The sequence below is a fragment of the Oncorhynchus mykiss genome, chromosome 5 (assembly GCF_057628025.1).
Source record: "Oncorhynchus mykiss isolate SJ-2025 chromosome 5, ASM5762802v1, whole genome shotgun sequence".
In the NCBI taxonomy this organism is placed as follows: Eukaryota; Metazoa; Chordata; class Actinopteri; order Salmoniformes; family Salmonidae; genus Oncorhynchus; species Oncorhynchus mykiss.
The window spans coordinates 45,349,843-45,368,625 of NC_143026.1; the positions used below are offsets into that span (position 1 = coordinate 45,349,843).

The following is an 18,783-nucleotide window of genomic DNA, read 5'->3' on the forward strand; positions in this document are numbered from 1 at the left end:
AGGAACTATTCAACACCTAAATAGTTATTTTCAATTCAACCTAAATCATAAAGGATTGACTTGAACCCACATTATCCAACATCAGACTTACTTTAATTTGGAAATAGGTTATTTATTACGACCCATAACAGAAATTGACAAGTGCCAAAACTCCATTATAGCGGTGCTGTGTCAGAAAATTGGTGTCCATGAACCGTACCCTATTCGCAGCCATAATACAACAAGTTTACCCTCCCCCCTCCAATCCTGGAGCGCAACTAAACTTTCACTCCAGACGAATTGCGCTTGGAGAGACGGTACCCTAACCTGCTCTCACTCGTTGTGTCTCGCGTTCTTGCAGATCTCGAGCAAACCTGCCAACCCATCTACTTCCTGTAGTCAGCAATTCCATCCCTAACAGAGGAAAAAAAAAAAGGAAGGAAGCATTTTCTAAGTGTTCTAAATAAGGCGTTCTGAAGAGCAACCTCCACTTGGTCGTCCGTCTGCAACACCCACGAGCTTCATCGTATAGATGCCATAACTGTTTCTCATGTTTTATATCGCATGTGTGCTGGGAGGCCGTTGCATCGATCGTGGGTAGAAGTAAAAACACGCCGTGGGTTCAAAACAAGAAGTGTAATTAACCCTGCAAATCCATGGCACGGAGAATACAATAGATGCGCATCTTTTCTTGCATGAAAGTGAAATCAGTTCAAACTCCGAGCTTGGGAAAGGCAGGGAACTCGACTTTTCTATCAGAATCCCAAGTGCGTTCATGTATTGGAAAAATGAGGTTTTGGCCCCTCTACCAGAGGGAAATAAGTTTTTATCCGAAGGAATTCCCTCAAAACAGGTAATGTGAAGAAAACAATAGCCTACAATAATAGCTTATGCGTAAAATATATGCGTAAATATAATTTGGATATTAAAGATTGCTTTCTGGTTTAGCATGCATGTCTAAGATACCCACATAGTATTGGTTGATACCATATAGACTACACTAGGATCTTACAGGTAATCTATCTGCTGTCATCATGTTGCTTTCTTAACTGCAACTGTTTTTATGTGTCTTAAATTGATATCATAAGAATCACTGGTTGTGTACAAAGATCAGCTGCGCCTCGCGCCATGAAGAGACAAGCGCGTCTATTATGGAGTGTGATTTGCAGTCCACCCTCTTCAACATGCCAATTCGCTAGAGAAGAATTAGATTTTAATTAGTGCCATTAAAAATCAAATTTGCCATTCTTTGGGTGGCCCGTTGCCTTTTCTGATTGACAGTTGAAATTGACACTCCGGGTCTCCTCTTATCGTGCGCATTTCAAGCTATTTGTAATTGCAGGTAGTTTTTTTTCGGTTCCCTGGATTGCGAGGAAAACACGATTACTTTAAGAGCCATGGGTTAAGTGCAGAGAAAAAATCAATCCAAATTGAAATAGCTTCATTAAAACGGCAGCTTTTGTTGCAGGGCCCTAAATACTCCACAACAGTTCAAATCGGGAGTTATTGTTTGAACGCTTTATATAGCTTCAGAGCTGCAATGTCTCTCAAGGATTTCATGGCTGGAGATGGATAGTACGTTAGCCGCGAGTTGACTTCGACTTGCCGTTGAATCTTGTCTTGTAGGTGATTTCTCCAGAAACGCCGCAGAGTACACCGGGTGCCTCGCGCTGCGTGGAAGCCAAATACACACACGTCATGGTGAGAAGTTATGTAAACGTTTTAATGCATTATTTGCAATGTGTGCATTGCTGTTTATTATTATAGCATCTGAAGGATAAATGATTGCCATGCGTAAAATGTAATGTTATTGCTATTAGTTGTCTATTGCCTGTCAAGTATTTATGCAACATTTATGGTGACGCTGATAGCGTGCCTGAATATGCTTTTCTATGCTAAAAGCATGACTTCGGTCATGAAGTAGCCTATAGGCTGTAATATGTCAAATATTTTGGTCCAGATGCGCTTAAAATGTATCCCTGTCCTTATTCTTGACTTGTTTCTCGTGCAGTCTCACTCGGACGGAGAATCGCACCGATCGAATATGGAGAGGGAGGACACGCGCTCCTCCCCGAGTCCCCCCTCTACCCCGTATATCTGCTCGCCTATCTCCACCGCCTCCTCCGTGGCGTCCACCGGGAAGAACGTGTGCGCGAGCTGTGGTTTGGAGATCCTGGACAGATACCTACTCAAGGTGCGAGTGCGCGCGTTATTGGTCATGAAAAGGCTAAAACCGCACGAGCATAGGATTTATGTTTTTGCGAATGTAAAACAGATATGGAAAATCCCTTTGACTTGTTTTAGTTTTTACAACTTTACTAACATGTTTGATGTATTTAGCCAGAGCTACATCCACGTTGACTTCATTATCTTCCTTAAATATTAATACGAATATAAATGAAATCATGCTCCGAATTATGAAACCCTGAAATAATTTAGTAGGCTAAAGTGTTGATCTTCTGAAGCTCCATTGTTTTGAACATACTATGTTATTTATAAAACAAAAGAAAGGACAGTAGCCTAGATAGGCCAGGGTCATACATCGTGTTATGTTTTTTATGTCTTTCAAATTCACATCAAGAACAACGCCCAGCCTCGCTCTGCGTGCTCCGTAGTAAAAAACAACTGTCTGGGAGTGTTTTTCAGAGTTGCAGGAAGTGTGTGTTACTTAAATCTAAGGGGATCATTATTCCGCTATCTGTGCTCCATTTCTTTTAAGTCTTTATATGGAAGCGATACATGTGGAAACTATTTTATCAGGAAGCGATGCATGTTCATTTTAAATGAATAGCTATATTAATTTTTGAAATCGATTCTTTATAGGCTATTTATCTTTAAATGGTTTGAACATTTTGCTTCTATAAAAAAAATGAAATCCACTCATAGAACAGACCCAGTGGTCCACTCCACCAAATCTCGCTGTATATATATATTGTGTTTAATAATCTATATGCCTAATGATGCAAGGACATACCCCTTTATTTTGCACATGGCCCATTTTCTTATATGGAGAACGAAGTAATAAAATAATATTTGTGTATATCTTTATGTTGACATTTTATTAGTTTCCTTTACTTGGTAGGCTGGGCCTACGTTACACGGACAAACATCGAGAAGAACAAAACAATTATGAGATATATTAATTACATTGACATTACATTTGAACTATTCTTCAACGAACTGTACGGTTTAGGAATCATTTTAACATTAAAGGCAATAATGAAATCAAACAATATTCAAACCTTTTGCCTGGTCTGCGTATGTATGCACAATTGATGAGTGAATATACAGTCTAGCTGACGTCAAATGGCCCAATGGCCATACGTGTTGTATACATTTTTTTTAACGTGCGCAATCAAATTGAAAGTTACCGGATAGAGGGAAACATATTTATTATAAAAGTCCTACTGTCTTTGTAGCTCCACCAAAATATCAACTAAGTCATGGATGTTTTTTTTTATTGGAACAAAATCAATTGCAAAGTGCATAATAGCCTATATGAATTATGCTATTTTTACAGTTGTTTATTTTGTTGTTATTATTTGACATGTTCATTAATTTAAATCGTTTAGCCTAGGCTACTATTTGAGCAATAATGAAATTTAAACGATTCAATTTGATTTCACATAGGCTACATACAGACATATTGTTATAATTATTATAATTATAATTATTATAATTGTTATATTGTTATAATTATTATTAATATGATGACGATGATGATAATTATTATTATTATTATTTAAGCTTCTTTTTTTTTACCACTGTTTTGTTTTGCAGGTAAATAACTTGATCTGGCACGTGAGGTGTCTGGAGTGTTCTGTCTGCCGGACGTCGTTACGTCAACACAACAGCTGTTACATCAAAAACAAAGAGATCTTCTGTAAAATGGATTATTTCAGGTAGGGTAAGTTTTTGACTTTGTTTTCAAAATATTATTATATTATATTATATTAAATATTATGCTTCCGCCTGCCGCCTCCCATGCGAAAACCTGCCTCTCCTTTGGGTAACAGTGGACATGCGCATAATTGTGTCGGTGTTTAAAAAGGTATTCAAAAGCTTATAAGCAAAATAAGGGTAGGAGTAAAAGGAGTAACTTTTTATGAATCTCATTGTTGAGGCTACATCGTCGGCCTAAATATTGAGATGCTGTAAAATAAATGTAATTCTGCTGGTATAGGCTTTTGTTATGGGGCGTGTAGTGAGACGTGTTTTGCAGGATTTATAAATTGCTGGTATATTATACGCGCATTTAATGATGAAGATGACATCAATTGGGCGGCAGGTAGCTTAGTGGTTAGAGCGTTGGGCCAGTAACCGGTTGCTAGATCAAATCCCTAGGCAAAGGTTGCTAGATCAAATCCCTGAGCTGACAAGGTAAAAATCTGTCGTTCTGCCCTGAACAAGACACTGTTCCGTCATTGTAAATAATAATTTGTTCTTAACTGACTTGGCTAGTTAAATAAAATAAGAAAGCGCATAACACTGATTCTTTGCCTTGCAGTTTTGAATAACAAATGTATTAAATCATCAAACATTGCGATTGCAAAAGCCCTAGGCCACTAGGCCTTATAACAACAACGCCAACACCACATCAGTAATAATGATGTTACGACATACAACACGAGTTAATTTGTACAGGTTTACACTTTTTAAATTTTCGTCCATGGATCGTCAGCTCAGCTTGTCTCTTGATTCAAAAAGCAAAGAGAGATCAACTAATAACAATCTAATTATATAATCGCATACACATTTAGCAGGTGTTATTGGGGGGGGGGGGATACTGTAGTATACAATCTTTTATTCTATTCTTATCTAAACTGCTATTCTATTGTTTATTAATCTAAACAAAATCTAATACATACCAAAACATATATGAGTTATGACCAAATATAAATCAAGACTAATCTCTGGACTGATTTCATGAGATTGTCTAACAGAAATCTAATCAAAATCAAAATCAAATGTTATTTGTGACATGCGCTGAACACAACAGGTGTAGATATGAAGACATGAGAAGATATTCACAGGAACACTTACTGATAACGATTCTAATCAGTGCTACCCCCAAGACTACAATTTGTTGGGCTATTATCATATAGCATGTTGTTACACACTATTTCTACAGTTCCTACACACAATAACACAATAACACCATTCATCATTGCTTGCAATGCTATTATATTTGTTGATGGTTTCATACTCTTCCACATACTCTTTAACAGACACAAAATATACATCAAACAAAATTGCTTTCAATGCTGCCAATGCGGTTATATTTTCTATAATATTCTATATTTATATATATTTATATTTCACCAGCTCCATTCATATAACACATTTGACACAATATTTACAAATACCTGTAATTACATACATACGCACGCGCGCGCGCGCACCCACGCACGCACACACTACACACACTGCCGAGTAAGAATAACACTCCGAGGCTAAAGCTAAACTGTGAAGTCTCATGCAGCATGCGCGTCTCCAGTGTGTCATGATTGCAGAGCACTCAACACAGAGCCTGAATGCAAGCTCTCAATTGGCCAGGCCTCCTCTCCTCCGCATCCATTTCCAGTCAATGTGAAGTGACTGGCCCTTTAAAGTTGATACTGTGTTTTAGGAGCCGCTGCCTCAGAAGGTTTGTTTTCTGTGTTAGGCTAATAATCTGAAGTGATGCTTCACAAGATGTTTCATCTAAAGCCCTTCACAGAGAGACCCGGTCCCTGTATAGCACAGTGGATCTATTGAGATAGGAACATCGGCACTTGTGTCCACGCAATGCGGGCGTGGAGTGTACTTATCAGATCAGCATCAAGGCTTAGACTACAGAACTAAAAGAAGTCAATGTCAACCAAGAATGTATTACTTGACTTTAGTAATAGATGAACACCATCAGAGATACATGCAGGGAGTGTAAACGTGGTATATATATATATATATATATATATATATATATTTGTAAATATGATGATTATGTAATGTGTTTACAAGAGAAAATGATCGATACTGAGCTACTATGATTGCAAAGCTCAAATGAGCCATGAGATGGTCTCTCATAATGCAGGATAAATGTGAAACACTATCTGACTATAGCTTCTTATTTAATAGCTAGAGGTAATGTTCGTCTGAGTTAAAATACTAAAAACTGTATGCATCCTGAGATTACCACACAGAGTTTGTCATCAATAACTAATTATATTGAACTCTTGGCTCAGAATTGTTATATTGTCCCATTCATAATAAACTGTAGAGGAAATTGCTTTACAGCTGAGCAAGGCCATTTATTTAAAAAGGAGATCATTGCAGAAGAATATTGCCTGTAATTTAATTTCCTGGCCAATAGGTTGAAATATTCTAATTTACATATTGGTTGATATTTATGGAAGTTTTTCCAGATGATCGAAACATGTTGGACATTCATCTGGTAAAGTTTAATATGGTAAGCCATACACAGACAGTCTGACCATCTGTTGTAGGAAAGAGGAGTCCGCCATACACCCCCACAATACAACGGGCAGAACCTCCAGCATTTCTCCTTCATAACGAGTGTCCACTCACGTGAGATGCGGGTCGTGTAGTGTTATGGTGTTCAAAAAGATATTCAAAAACTTGAACAAAAAAAGCCTTGGAAACTTAACCGTTGCCACGTTTTTAAAATCCCATTATTGTAAGAAATTACGCCCATCTGCTGTTGGAAAGAGGAGTGCAACACTGAACACAATGCAACCCACAGAACCTCCAGTGTTTCTCCTTCGTCATTTCCCCCAAACATTCTAAACTGCTCGTTTCTAGTTTTATTTATTTCATTCGGGAATAATTCCACATCTTAAAGACACATTTTTCCTGGTGAGGGATGCAATATTATGTGCCAAATGGCACCAAATCCCCTAAATAGTGCACTGACTGGAGCCCCATGGGCCCTGGTCAAAAGTAGTGCACTGACTAGAGCCCCATGGGCCCTGGTCAAAAGTAGTGCACTGACTAGAGCCCCATGGGCCCTGGTCAAAAGTAGTGCACTGTAGAGAATAGGGTTACATTTAAGACGCTGCCACAAGAGTATGGTGGCATGTTGGGAACATAACTAGAGGCAGAATGTGATTGACTGTCTAACGTATTACTGTGGACATAGTGAAAGGGCTTTAATGGTTCCAAGCTTGAGAGGGAGCTTGGCACTAGAGAGGGAGCCTGGGAACGGTTTATCCCGACAGTCAGTGGGCACAGCGGCATCTCTGTATGTGTGTGTGCGTGCATGCTTGTGTGTGCATGTGTGTGAAAAGTTTCGCACCCCAGGCAAAGTCATAGTCAGTGGGCACGGTGGCATCTCCCTGCTCGGACTCCAATCCCTCAGTGGATGGCAACAGGTCCCGCAGAAAGAGAGGTGCGTGTGTGTGTGCAGGTGCGTGTGGTTGCGCCAGAGAGGTGAAGGGAGTGACCCTGCTTAGGGGGGTGTGATGTGTGGGAGGGGGGGTGGGGTCCATACTGGAACTGTTGCTGTGAGGGTTCAACAACACCAGCACAGAACAGAGCTGTGAGGAGGAGTGAGCTGTGAGCTGGGTCTGCCTGCCTGGTGTTTTTCTGATGGTAACCTGATACAGAGCCACTGGTCTGAGGTTTATAATCACCAGCAATTAAAGCCCCAAGCCCAGCACCCAGTGTTGTCCGGGTCAACGTGTTTCTGAATGTGATTCCTGTCACACACGCAGGAACACACACGCATGCATGCACACACGCATTCACGTGCATTCACTATACATCACACACACACACACGCACACACGCATGCACACGCACACACACACACGCGCACACACACACACACACACACACACACACACACACACACACACACACACACACACACACACACACACACACACACACACACACACACACACACACACACACACACACACACAGGGAACACTATGTCTCTGAGCCTCCTGTTCCAAAAGGTGCTTAGGGAAAATGCCTGATCTTTCTGTCCACAACGGGTGTGTTGTGTGTGTGCATCAGTGTGCGAGCACGTGTGTATGTGCCTGCCATGGGAACCTGCTTATGTAAAACTGACTGTGCCTACTTCCACACAAAGACCAGCCGTCAGTCATTAAGGTGAAGTTTTTTACAACATGAAAATAGTGTATGCATTCTGCTACACAATAATGTTATATGTGACCCATATCAACATAAGGCTCCCTTGGCCCCGTCCCCATTTACCCTGAAACCCCAAATACTTCTATTCCCTCCAGTGGGGGGCAGCAATTAAAATAAAACATGGAGGATTTTGTATTGTGAAATGGACATGGTTGGAAGCCATAGTGATGAATGATGGGGCATTGTTGTGGTTGGGACCAGAAGCATCCCCATATGCGGAGTTCGTTTGTTTACAACCATCTTAACCAGTGACTGGTCAGGTGTGTACAAAACCGTCAAACTGAATGTATTGCTCTGCTGCAGAGAGGGTTCGATTGAAACCTCTCTCTCCCTTTTCCACTGTGCAGCTTGACATTCCACCTCAGTGGTGTTTCAACACCAGTGTACTTGCTAGGCCTGTAGGAAGGGTTAGACTGCCGTGAGTTCTGAGGACCAGACAGAGCTGGGCGTCACTCATTCCTCATTCTGGCTCTGGAGAGAAAAACAAGGAGATATTTCTCATTTGTGTCAGTCTCTCATCTGGCTCTGGACTGACAGCTGTTGTAATGGGGCGTAATAGCAGGAAATCAGAGTGGGTTTACTCTGCCTAAAGGGGGGTGGTGGAGGAGCAGGGGCAGAGGGGTAGAGGGGCATGGGACAGAGCAGACGCTGTAGTAACTAAAGCCCCTCTGTCAGCCAGGCCCCGAAACAGAAACACAGCGAGCCGTGAGCTGCCGTGAGCCGCAGGCCACACAGGAAGTTGCAAAGCACCGCCAATCAGGGGCACCCTGGGATGCTGACACGGTAACCTGAGTGGCCGTCCTCGCCGCTGCGTTGGGGTTGGGGCGGTCAGCGGTGCTAGGGGACGGAAGGTGTGTGCGTGTATGAGGTTGGGGGGGCGGGTGGGGGGGTGGGGGGGTGGGGGGGGGGTCCGTATGTAGCCTATCCAGCCGTCCTCATCAACCCGCCCCGCTGCCAGCCTGCTTCCCACCAGGCACTGATGAGGTCTCCGTAGAAACTGAGAGGAGCATGCCGTGAGTGAAACCAGACCTGGTAGAGGCAAAAGAGACTTGAGATGTCAGATTGTCTGACAGGAGAAGTCAGGAAGGTAAACAAACACACTGAGGCTCAGGACATCAGGATGTGTCTGTCCTTTACTGATTTAGGAGGAAATTAGGTGTTTTTACCTGGTAGGAAAATAGGGTAAGTATCCTGTTTGGATAAGAAAATATGCCTATATCTCATACAATGGTAATTTTGGTCTTCATAAGGAATGCATGTTGGAATGCTTTCATAATAGTACCTGCGGAAGAAAATGTACATGGACATTTCAATAAGAAATTTGCCCATCTTCAGTACTACGTTCAAGCTCAATAGTCTTGGGGATGAATATACTTCTCTTCGGCTGTAGGTAGATGAATGTGGAGCTGAGCGGAGCAGAGAGGAGGGCTGGAGGAAAGCTTTGTGGAGAGAATGTTTCTCCTAAAGGTGATAGGGGATTGGCATGCACCCAGAATAAACACCAGCTTTTTGATACAAAGGCATAATTAACTACAAAGCTAGTGAAGATGAAGAAAGATGATGATATGCACACACATGCGTGCATGCTGTGCAAAATAACACACAGACACACACACAGACACACACACACAGACACACACACACACACACACACACACACACACACACACACACACACACACACACACACACACACACACACACACACTTCTGTGTTGTGTCGTAGAGTCTGAGGCAGACAAACTGTCATGGTAGATTACTGTTCCGTTCCACAACATTTCTTTCTGAACTGTCCTCCACAATGCATCATTAATCAACACGCGGTATTCTCAGTAAAGAGGGCCATAGATAGTCGGGTTTAAAGTACACAATAAACTCTGGAATGGTTTCACAAAGTCTGAGTAGGCTTTTGTTGTGAGCGGTGTGTATTCTCGCATAATGACGTGTATACTGTGCCTCCGGCCCTTACCCTCATCATTCAGTAGTCCTATCTATTAACTCAAAGGGATGTAGCTGGAACAGAGCATTTTGGGTGATCGGGCCAGGGAAGGAGAGGTGTGTGTGTGTGTGTATACTGTAGTACTGTGTGTGTGTGTACTGTGGTACCTTTTCCCAGGGAAGAGGCTGAGACATCCAGCCAGCCAGGTCTGTACAGTCAGTCTCAGACCTGTCTTAGTGCGTTGTTGTGTCATTTCTTTGTGGACGTATCCCAGAGTGCTTCTCTTTCAGCACTAGAGTCAGTGGAGCGTGGAAGCCAGGCACATAAGAACTCCGACTCAACCTCATGGCGTCATTCTGGAACTGGGATATCCCAAATGGCACTCTATTCCCTATATAGTGCACTACTTTTGACCGGGGCCTACAGGGCCGCTGTGTAGGAAATAGGGCACAATTTGGGACGCCTGGCATTGAGCCGGGGAGATGCTGCCTTCTACCAAATCAGTCTGCTGCTCCCTGCCTGGTCGGCTATGATTGGTGATTGGCTTCCCCCAGCCCCTTATACTTGGCCCTTCACCCCTCGTCTCTAGCCCTTTGAGGTTGTTACCATGCTTATGTCACTGTGTTTATGTGAGAGATCTCTGAGCTCTGGAGACGGGGGTCGTTTCCTCTTAGTAGACTGACTCGACTCTCCTTGTCATGCACGCATGAACGCAAGCGCGGACACACCCACAGATGGATGGCTAGGGGCCATCTGCAGACCATTAGTACAGCCTTTCTCTGTCCGTCCACATCGGCCCCGCCCTGCCCCTGAAACACTGACTGGGTCAACCCGAATGTCTGGATCTAAACAGGCTGGACATGTCCAGTTCTAACAAACTTACACCTGATCTCTCAAAAGCCTCTTTTATGAAGGTTATGACAAGGCCAGTCAGAAACGATCAACTAAATGTAGTACTTCATTGATAGTACTTTAGTTTGTCATATGTGCCCCTCGTTGCATATACTTACGTGGCTAACAGCTGTGATATTGGTGTAAAACATCAAATTGGCTAAATATTCTTCATGTCAAAATCATGACGGTAGGAACATTTACTTTGGCAAAAATGGAGCCCGGATAGCGAGGCCAAGAAATGCAGTGAACCTATTAGTTTGAAATGAAATAATTCTCCACTTCCATTCAACTCATAATGTAAACTGATGGACTGAACAAGCAAAAACCAAATTCTGCAATATTGACAGACCTTTTTTTTTTTTCAAGTGATCTACAGTAGGCTATCTATTAGAAAATACATCAGCATGATTCTCTCTGTCTTTCTCTCTCTTCTCTCTTGCCCTCTCTTAAAATCAGACCTGAACAAGTAATCAGCCAGGCTCTGCTTCACATCTGTAATGTTAGTGCCCTCAGAAGAGCTGATTTGGTTCAGTGTGGAACAAGTGTTGAAAGTTTTAAAAAAAAGTTTAAGGTTGATATATGGAAGAGGTCATTTATTGAATTATTTGCAAATTATTGGAAGGTGGGGGTACCTGATTTATTAAAGGTCCAGTCCGAATGTCGCTTTTCACATTGTACATCCATTTAAATGCATGGATTTGACTAGTTCAATTCAGCTATAAACACGGTCATATTTTGTACATAAAGTTGACATAACAACAAGTCTGGTTATAGACCCTTTTTTTTTTTATTACGTTTTTTTTTTTGTCCTCCTCTATAGCAGAATATTGATGCCACAGCTCTCTCTGTCTCTCTCTGTCTCTCTCTGTCTCTCTCTCCTCTCCCCTCTCTCTCTCTCGCTCTCTCTCTCTCTCTCTCTCTCTCTCTCTCTCTCTCTCTCTCTCTGTCTCTCTCTCCTCTCCTCTCTCTCTCTCTCTCTCTCTCTCGCTCTCTCTCGCTCTCTCTCGCTCTCTCTCTCTCTCGCTCTCTCTGTCTCTCTCTGTCTCTCTCTCCTCTCCTCTCTCTCTCTCTCTCTCTCTCTCTCTCTCGCTCTCTCTGTCTCTCTCTGTCTCTCTCTCCTCTCCTCTCTCTCTCTCTCTCGCTCTCTCTCTCTCGCTCTCTCTGTCTCTCTCTGTCTCTCTCTCCTCTCCTCTCTCTCTCTCTCTCTCTCTCTCTCTCTGTCTCTCTCTCCTCTCCTCTCCTCTCTCTCTCTCTCTCTCTCTCTCTCTGTCTCTCTCTCCTCTCCTCTCTCTCTCTCTCTCTCTCTCTCTCTCTGTCTCTCTCTCCTCTCCTCTCTCTCTCTCTCTCTCTCTCTCTCTCTCTCTCTCTGTCTCTCTCTCCTCTCCTCTCTCTCTCTCTCTCTCTCTCTCTCTCTCTCTCTCTCTCTCTCTCTCTCTCTCTCTCTCACAGTAAGTTCGGTACAAAGTGTGCCCGGTGCGGCCGCCAGATCTACGCCAGCGACTGGGTGCGTCGAGCCAGGGGCAACGCCTACCACCTGGCGTGCTTCGCCTGCTTCTCCTGCAAGAGGCAGCTGTCCACGGGGGAGGAGTTTGGCCTGGTGGAGGACAAGGTGCTCTGCAGGATCCACTACGACACCATGGTGGAGAACCTCAAACGGGCTGCCGAGAGCGGTGAGTCACTGGGCTCTCTCGAACCTGCTCTGAGTGTGGGTTCACTGGTCTAGGGCTTCCTATCTCAGTGTTCTCTCTAGAACCTGCTCTCTAAAGTTGATGTCAAAACGATAACCTACTTACTGTACGTGTACACTTTTATATAGTATACAGCTACACAACACTGTAGGATACACTACGCTACTAAAAAAAAGGTGTTATCTAGAACCTAAAAGGGTTCTTCAACCCTTTGTTGAACCCTTTTTGGTTCCAGCTAGAACCCTTTTGTGTTCCATGTAGAATCCTTTACACAAAGAGTTCTACATGGAACCCAAAATAATTCTACCTGGAACCAAAAAGGTTTCTCCTATGGGGACAGCCCAACAAACTATTTTGGAACATAACACTGTGATGTAACTGTGGGGATAACAATTCTCACTGGGAAAACTCTAAATGTAGCTTTTTCCCCTCTCTCTTTTTTTTCTGTCATTCTCTCATTCTTCCCTATCCTCGCCTTTCTTTCCCCCTGTCTCTGTGCCGTGGTGTCTCAGGCAGCGGCATCACTCTGGAGGGGGCAGTGCCGTCAGAGCAGGACAGCCAACCCAAGCCTGCCAAGAGAGCACGCACCTCCTTCACAGCTGAGCAGCTGCAGGTGAGTCACAGAGGAGGGAACCACATGTCCCTGTCTCCTCATTTTCTATTTCCAATAATAGGTCAATAACAAATTCAAATTATTTTACAAATAGGCTGGGGAATATGATTTTTAGTGACTTTCTAATGGTCGTCGTTGGCAACATTGTCCGATGTGGTTTGGCGTCTCGTTCATTTCAATGGGCTCCTTGTCGTTTAGCTCTGCGGTGGTGTTACATTGTCATTTCTGGACGCTGATACTCCGCTATTTGCTGATATACAGCCAAAATAGCTGAGACAGTGAGGTCATATATTTCTAATAACTTATGTACAATTCCCAGGTGATGCAGGCTCAGTTTGCGCAGGACAACAACCCCGATGCACAGACCCTGCAGAAGCTGGCGGATATGACGGGTCTCAGCAGGAGAGTCATACAGGTGAGGGTCCGTTCACGCCGTCTCAAAGCAATGATGTAAATAAGTTGTAAGTTGCTTTGGAGTGTATGCTAAGTGTCACATGACTCATGGTGGTAAAAACAATGAGAATATAGCGACATGTCATATGACAGCTGGTAACATTGCATTTTCATAGGTTTGGTTTCAAAACTGCAGAGCAAGACACAAAAAGCATACCCCCCAGCACAGCGGACCCTCGCAAGGCCACCCCCAGTCCCGGATGCCCCCTTCGCTGCCCGACGACCTGCATTACTCCCCCTTTGGCAGTCCTGAGAGGGCGCGTATGGTGGCCCTGCACGGATACATCGACAGTGAGTGTTACGTTGGTTAGTCTCTTCACTACATCCTCACAAAGCCCTCTACTCTGCTTCACCAACTCCATTTTCTGCACTTTCCTCCTCACGTCTCCTCTCCGAGGAAATACAGGAAGACGGATAGAGGTATGAAGAGCGATAAAAGAGGAGGGATTTGTCCTTGTCTACTCAGCAGTGGCTGTGTTTCGCTGTGTCAATAGTTCACGCTTTCTAACAATAAAACTAATTGTACTGTGCTTGAGTATGTTCCTTTACCGCTCCCCCATCTTGATACTGTGCTGAACTGAGTTATAATATTTCACGTGTGTCCCTCTCTTCTGTTCCACCAGGCCACCCATTCTCCGTTCTAACGACACAGAGCCTGAACCCCCATCAAGCCATGTCGCTGCCCCAGCTACCCCTCAGCCGCTAACTAATGTACGCTGCTGCTGCCACCCCCCCCCCTCCCCCGACCTCTGACCCTTGAATCCTGACCTCCCATCAGCAAGATGACTTAAAGAGAGGATCAAGATTTGAGAAGCTCTCTACTCTTGACCTCTCATCCTTAACCATTCGGACGGAGAGCGAAAGAGAGAGAGAGACTGCCTCATCGACTCTTTTCCCACGAACAGGATTATGATTATACAGCCAGTCTGACTGTTGTCATGGAGGATGTGAGCCCTTCCTTTTGCTCACTGGGACTTATTCAAGGCCAAGACACATTGAACCAGACCATGAGCTCCTTGTGCAGAGCTGGACTGAAAGGACTCCTCTCTCCATCCTCCGATGGGGGTGACGGGACCAGGCTAACAGGAACACAGCCTCATGTGCGCTGTCAAATTTCTAAAGATTTACCTATGAGGGGGGGAAAAAACGGCAAGGGATTGGACTTGTGAGCTTTACAGAGGACACGGAGGTAAGAAACCTCCCTCCTTTCTCTCTATGATGATACCATGAAGGAATGCGAAATAACTGAGTTTTGTTGTGGAATCTGCTTCGAACTTAAAATTAGTACGATTTTTTTTTTTAAGTCACAGCTGTTAGTATTGGTATTATTTGAGATCATGTGGTAATCAGCTCTTCGTTAATACACTGTCATCAGCAGCCTTCTGTACAGGATATAAGCCTCAGATGAGGGTAGATTGTGTGCCTTATCTTATCCATGATAAGCAAACAGAACGACCCTAATACGGTTGTTTTGAATTATGACTCATTTCCAGTCAGCTGAGGTAAAACACCACAATTAACAGAGAAAACGAAAAACTCAAATTTATTAGGATGATTTAAAAAAAATAGTGGCAAGGTGTAACTTGAAATTTTTACTGGTGAAAATATTGAAATACAATCATTTTTTTTTTTGGGGGGGGGGGGGGGGTGATTTTAATTTTCACCATATCCTCATGTGCAAAGATAAATATAAATGTATTATTATAATATGGATATTTCAATCATTTGACGCTCCAAATTGTAAAATTAGGATTTACAGTAACAGCCTTGTGAGGCGTTTGGCATTGACATACCTCTGTTAAATGTTGAACAATCACATTTGAGTATGAGAGAAAGAGAGGGAGGTCTGAAATGTGTCAACCGATAACGTTCCTCCACTTGTAAAGAAGGACTAAAAGACGATACATGTCACATTACATGTAATCCCTACCCTTTTTCTAAACCAGGTGTACTGTCACTAAATTATCATTTATGTCTGTGCAGGACCCATGTCAAGTCAGTGTTTTTGTTGCTGTCTTCTACAATTAGTCCAGCATGTGTGCTTCACTTCTATGGGGTGAAACGGAGATGTGGTACAGCGGACTGGGGATATGATGTGTATATAGACGTTTGTTAGCTGGTCAGCCTGGGGAGAGGGAGATTGTGTGAAACTGTAACTTTTGTGTCTTGGCTGTGGAGTGGAGTCAGTGAGGAATAGGATCCTGTGTTTACAAAGGGACTAAGGGAGACAAGACCTCAATGTTCTCGTATTTATTGAGACAATAGCCTGTAAGCACTTTTTTTCCCCGGAAATTGTCAACATTGTCTTGTTTTATTAAAAAAAATGAAATGAAATCGAAAGTTTATTTGATTGACTGTGCATCACATAAATGTTTTGTGTACTAAATGCAATAAAATGGACTTTAAAATGTGACATTTGTATTTTATTTGGACTAACAATTTGATGGAAGAAGCCCTTTTAAGCCCCTAATCCCAAACAATCCACTAGCAAGGACGCACAAACCACACACACTGGAGCCAATTTAGAGCCAATTTAGAAATAGATCTGGGGAAATCAGTGGTTGGTATCAAGTGATCCTGAGAGGCTGGACAACTGATCTCTGTATGCTCGCTATGTATTATGCTACTCATTGTACATTTGTATATACAGGGCACTCAGAAAGCATTCAGACCCCTCGACTTCTTTCACATTTTGTTACATTACAGCCTTATTCTAAAATGTATTCAATCGTTTTTTTCCCCTCATCAATCTACACACAATACTATTGACAAAGCAAAAACTGTAATTTATCATTTTTGGCTAATTTATTCAAACTGAAATATCACATTTACATAAGTATTCAGATTATTTACTCAGTACTTTGTTGAAGCACCTTTTGCAGCGATTATAGCCTCGATTCTTCTTGGGTAAGACGGTACAAGCTTGGCACACCTGTACTTGGAGAGTTTCTCCCATTCTTCTCTGCAGATCCTCAAGCTCTGTCAGGTTGGATGGGGAGCGTCGCTGCACAGCTATTTTCAGATCTCCCCAGAGATGTTCGATCAGGTTTCAAGTCTGGGCTCTGGCTGGGCCTCTCAAGGACATTCGGAGACTTGTTCCGAAGCCACTCCTGCATTGTCTTGGCTGTGTGTTTAGGGTCATTGTCCTGTTGGAAGGTAAACCTTTGCCCCAGTCTGAGGTCCTGAGCGCTCTGGAGCAAGTTTTCATCAAGGATCATTCTGTACTTTGCTCCATTCATCTTTGCCTCGATCCTGACTAGTCTCCCAGTCCCTGCCGCTGAAAAACCTCCCCACAGCATGATGCTGCCACCACCATGCTTCACCATAGGGGTGGTGCCAGGTTTTCTACAGCATGGCATTCAGACCAGTGTTCAATCTTGGTTTCATCAGACCAGAGGATCTTGTTTCTCATGGTCTGAGACTCTTTATGTGCCTTTTGGCAAACTCCAAGCGGGCTGTCATGTGCCTTTTACTGAGGAGTGGTTTCTGTCTGGCTGCTCTACCATAAAGGCCTGATTGGTGGAGTGCTGCAGAGATGGTTGTCCTTCTGGAAGGTTCTCCCATCTCCACAGAGGAACTCTGGAGCTCTGTCAGTGTGACCATTGGGTTCTTGGTCACCTCCCTGACCAAGGCCCTTCTCCCCCGGTTGCTCAGTTTGGCAGGGGGGGCAGCTCTAGGAAGAGTCTTGGTGGTTCCAAACTTCTTCCATTTAAGAACGATGGAGGCCACTGTGACCTTGGGGACCTTCAATGCCGCAGAAATGTTTTGGTACCTTTCTCCAGATCTGTGCCTCAACACAACCCTGTCTCGGAGCTCTACGGACAATTCCTTCAACCTCATGGCTTGTTTTTTTCTCTGACATGCACTGTCAACTGTGGGACCTTATATAGACAGGTGTGTGCCTTTCCAAAGTGTCCAATCAATTGAATTTACCACAGGTGGACTCCAATCAAGTTGTAGAAACATCTCAAGGATGATCAATGGAAAGGATGCACCTGAGCTCAATTTCAAGTGTCAAAGCAAAGGGTCTGAATACTTATGTAAATGTGTCAGTTCTGTTTTTATTTTTTAAACATTTGTCATTATGGCATATAGTGAGTAGATTGAAGAGAGAAAAAAACTATTTCATCAATTTTAGAATAAGGCTATAATGTAACAAAATGTGGAAAAAGCCAAGGGGTTTGAATACTTTCCGATGGCACTGTAGGCCTCTGCGGGTCATTCTGGTGTGTGTGCATTTTCCAGTCTCAAAAAGCCGCCTGTCTCATTTAATAGCCAATAATCGGCACTCGTTGTCAACAAATAAACGCCTGTTTCAAATAAATGCTGGGTCTAAAGTTGTTGTTCACGAGTGAACTTTATTGAGCACCATTGAGAGTGGTCAAAAGTAGATAAAGAGCAATGGGTGTGTTATTATAATGTTTATACCGGTCACAATAAACAGTATGGTAGACTTCCCAAAATTTTTCTGAGCAAAAGCTGTGTGCATTAAGGAAATATACACCTGGAGGTTGTGTTCAGTGATTGAAAAGCAAATAAACGCCCGGGCTATTATTTGAAGTATTATGGTATGTCCGGTCCGTACCTGGTTGTGTGTGTGCATACTTGCATGTCTCGGTGTGTCAATTTGTGTGTCTGTGTGTAAAAGTGTGTGTGCCCGGCGCTGGGCAGGAAGCAATCACAGGCCGATGGCTGAGCTGGCGGGTTCTTCATGGGTCAGTGTGCGCAGTAATGACTCATCTCCTCCCCTCTTCTTCTCCACCACTCTGCAGCTGATTCGTCCGGCAAGCCCAGCTGAGCGCCATCACAGACAGGAAGCCACTGTCAGGCTGCATCGTGAGATTGATCCTCTAACCTAGGTCCTGTTTCAAAGGGCAGCTTTAGCCGAGACAGACTAAAACGTCTCACTCGCAAATATACGCTTGTCTGTCTGGGCAAAAACACTACAGCACAACATTATAGTAGAAAATGCAATTACTGGATCCAAAGCCTTATATTGAGAAATATAGTAAGGCACCTAAATAGAAGCCTGACTGAAACAAAGCCTATCGGCAACA

The 18,783-nt window shown here is 43.3% G+C and overlaps 1 protein-coding gene across 1 annotated transcript; it reads left to right on the forward strand.

The window, feature by feature from the left end:
- The first annotated feature begins 267 nt into the window (after window positions 1–267).
- On the forward strand, window positions 268–16,139 carry lhx6a (LIM homeobox 6a). The gene is made up of 9 exons (XM_036977648.2): window positions 268–832; window positions 1,606–1,680; window positions 1,991–2,173; window positions 3,760–3,881; window positions 12,422–12,642; window positions 13,173–13,273; window positions 13,593–13,688; window positions 13,843–14,017; window positions 14,350–16,139. The coding sequence occupies exons 1-9, from the start codon at window positions 755–757 to the stop codon at window positions 14,430–14,432; spliced, it is 1,134 nt and encodes a 377-aa protein (XP_036833543.1). The 5' UTR covers window positions 268–754; the 3' UTR covers window positions 14,433–16,139.
- The last annotated feature ends 2,644 nt before the right edge of the window (window positions 16,140–18,783 follow it).